The sequence below is a fragment of the Cupressus sempervirens genome, chromosome 9 (genome assembly GCF_028749045.1).
Source record: "Cupressus sempervirens isolate cs-2001-9-10 chromosome 9, ASM2874904v1, whole genome shotgun sequence".
Classification (NCBI taxonomy): domain Eukaryota; kingdom Viridiplantae; phylum Streptophyta; class Pinopsida; order Cupressales; family Cupressaceae; genus Cupressus; species Cupressus sempervirens.
Genome location: NC_143126.1, coordinates 552,188,941 through 552,191,365, shown reverse-complemented (window position 1 = coordinate 552,191,365; position 2,425 = coordinate 552,188,941). Strand labels below are relative to the sequence as shown.

The 2,425-nt window shown below is 32.2% G+C and overlaps 1 protein-coding gene across 1 annotated transcript; it reads left to right on the top strand.

Annotated features, from left to right (window-relative positions):
• The first annotated feature begins 543 nt into the window (after window positions 1–543).
• Window positions 544–2,083, top strand: LOC149539837 (ruBisCO large subunit-binding protein subunit beta, chloroplastic-like). The gene is made up of 4 exons (XM_089802627.1): window positions 544–729; window positions 991–1,068; window positions 1,868–1,960; window positions 2,072–2,083. The coding sequence occupies exons 1-4, from the start codon at window positions 544–546 to the stop codon at window positions 2,081–2,083; spliced, it is 369 nt and encodes a 122-aa protein (XP_089658753.1).
• Window positions 2,084–2,425: the final 342 nt, after the last annotated feature.

The window sequence follows — 2,425 nt, the reverse complement described above, 5'->3', positions numbered from 1 at the left end:
TGTAAATTGGGGCGAGAATCATGCAAAATGCTTATCAGAGATTCAGAGAGAAACAAAGTTAACGTGTAGCCTAGCCAAGAACAATCCTATGACAAGGGCAGTTTAAAATGATATTCCTTGAATAAAATTTTATCATCATTGAGAGAGACAGTTGGGTCTACTAAATGTTTTTAGGTTTCAAGGGTCTACTGAAGGAGTTCTAAAGTTTGAAGGACAGAAAATTAATTAAGAGTAGTTTAAAACACTTCCCCACCCTGCCCCCCAACTTGCCATGCTGACTGGAGGTATTATTGAGTATTATTTAGTAGTATGATTATCAACTGAACCCTGAATTTTTGTCTCAATCATTTATCATGGCAATTTTCTATCCAATGTTAATTATGTTGGTCAGTTTGTCATAGGCCATAATGAAGTATCCTTTTTAATATTTTGAACATGAGTTTAAATTGAGTGCAAAAAGTAAGTTTTCAGCTTAGGATTGTCATTTCAATGTTCATTCTCCTAATATGTTATTCAGTAATATAGACAACTATAATCTGAACCATGTATTTTAATGCATGCACTGTCATTAGAGATGAAGTGGGGCTAGCCCTTGACACTATTGGGAATGAGGTTTTGGGAACTGCTGCCAAGATAGTGCTAACAAAAGATTCAACAACAATAGTTAGTGATGGAACGACTCAGGAGGTTGTTGAGAGAAGAGTTAATCAAATTAGGAGCATGATTGAGGTATGCCTTCTTGTCTCTGTGTGTGTGTTCTTCAAGCCTTAACATGGATTATTAGTCTTACGCTTTGTAATTAGAGCACTTTAGTTTTATTCTTTATGTTATTTCTCCTTTGTCTACACCTAGTATCTCATCATGGTTAACACTCTATCTTTTTTTTTTCATATCAATATATTGTCAAAGAATAACTCATTAGAGAATTGTGTTATTGTCAACCTAGCTTGTAGAATGTATTTGACAATTGAATATTTTCTTTATTTCCAGGTTTCTGAACAAGATTATGAGAAAGAAAAATTGAATGAAAGGATTGCTAAACTATCTGGGGGAGTTGTAGTTACACAGGTGAAGTTATTGAAATGAGTCTAGTCTTCTGTAGTGTTTCATTGTTAAATACTTCTCTGAGTAATAGATAAATTTTGTCAATGATAAAGTCTTGACTAGTAATTCTTATAAATTGTAATGTCTCTCTCCTCTTTCCAAAATTATTTATGATCTATTCTCCAAACAATTTATTTGTGATATAAATACTTAATTTTCTTATTTACTTATGGTTTGCTGGTGTACTTTGATTGTTGTGGTTTTCTCAATATAGGCAATGCCACACAATATATTTATAGCTAAGCCACTTGTAAATGGATGTAGTGCACTTCTAGATTTATTTAAATACCAAAGTGTGTAATAGAAACTCTTATTATTTTTCTTTGGCAAGGTAAATATTAGAAAGCTTGCCTACCATAACACCACCCAGGTCAGATTATAATTTTTGAGAACCAAAATATGACTAAACAATTCTCAATTCCACTTCACAAATGCATCATTTGATTTATAATCACTTGTAGCAATTAAAATACTATTTGTGATCTAGATTTTTAGCATATTTCTCAATCCCCATCTTTAGTTATGTGCATCTCTTGTCTGCTTGTAAAATTGGACTTTGTCCTTCGTTTGTTATGATTTTTGAGTCTGTGATATAAAGCTTGTGATATGATAGGTGTTTCTTTGGTTAGTTCTTTTTTATTATTGATGGTATTTGCCTTTTCTCTGATTTCTTCCAATCAATATTTCTCTTTTCATGATTACCCAAGGATATGTAGATAATTCTTTGTCATATAAGACTTAGCTCTGCAATGTGTTTTTACAGGTCCTTTCCAATGATAATCCCAATTATGGATACAATGCTGCTACAAGTGGTTATGAATATTTGATGGCTGCAGGAATTATTGATCCAACTAAGGTAAGATGGTATATTCATTGGATGTAATTTATTTTTATTTTTTCAATTTCCTAATCAGTGAAATGAATGCAAATTAGTGTCATTTAAGTCCTTGCAAATATGGTTTATCAGGATGTTCACTGATTGTGTATTTGCGTAGTGCCCTTGTTATAAAGAAAGAAGGAAAATGCAAGCCTAAGTTGGATGTGATGCCAATTGTCTTAGGCCCTCTACCCTTTCTGAATTATGATGTGTATTGTACATAGGTTGGGATTATATTGTATCATATTGAAATTGAATGAATACAAATATCTATCATAATATGACAGGCCACTAGTTGCTTGCAAATTGTTAGGAAGCTCACAAAGATAAATTGTTAGGATAATTTTACCCTTTGTGAAATTATAAGGTTGGTACTTTTCTTTTGCTAAATTACTAGATGATTTAGTTACCCTGTTATTTGCCTCTGTGAAATCGATACAAATC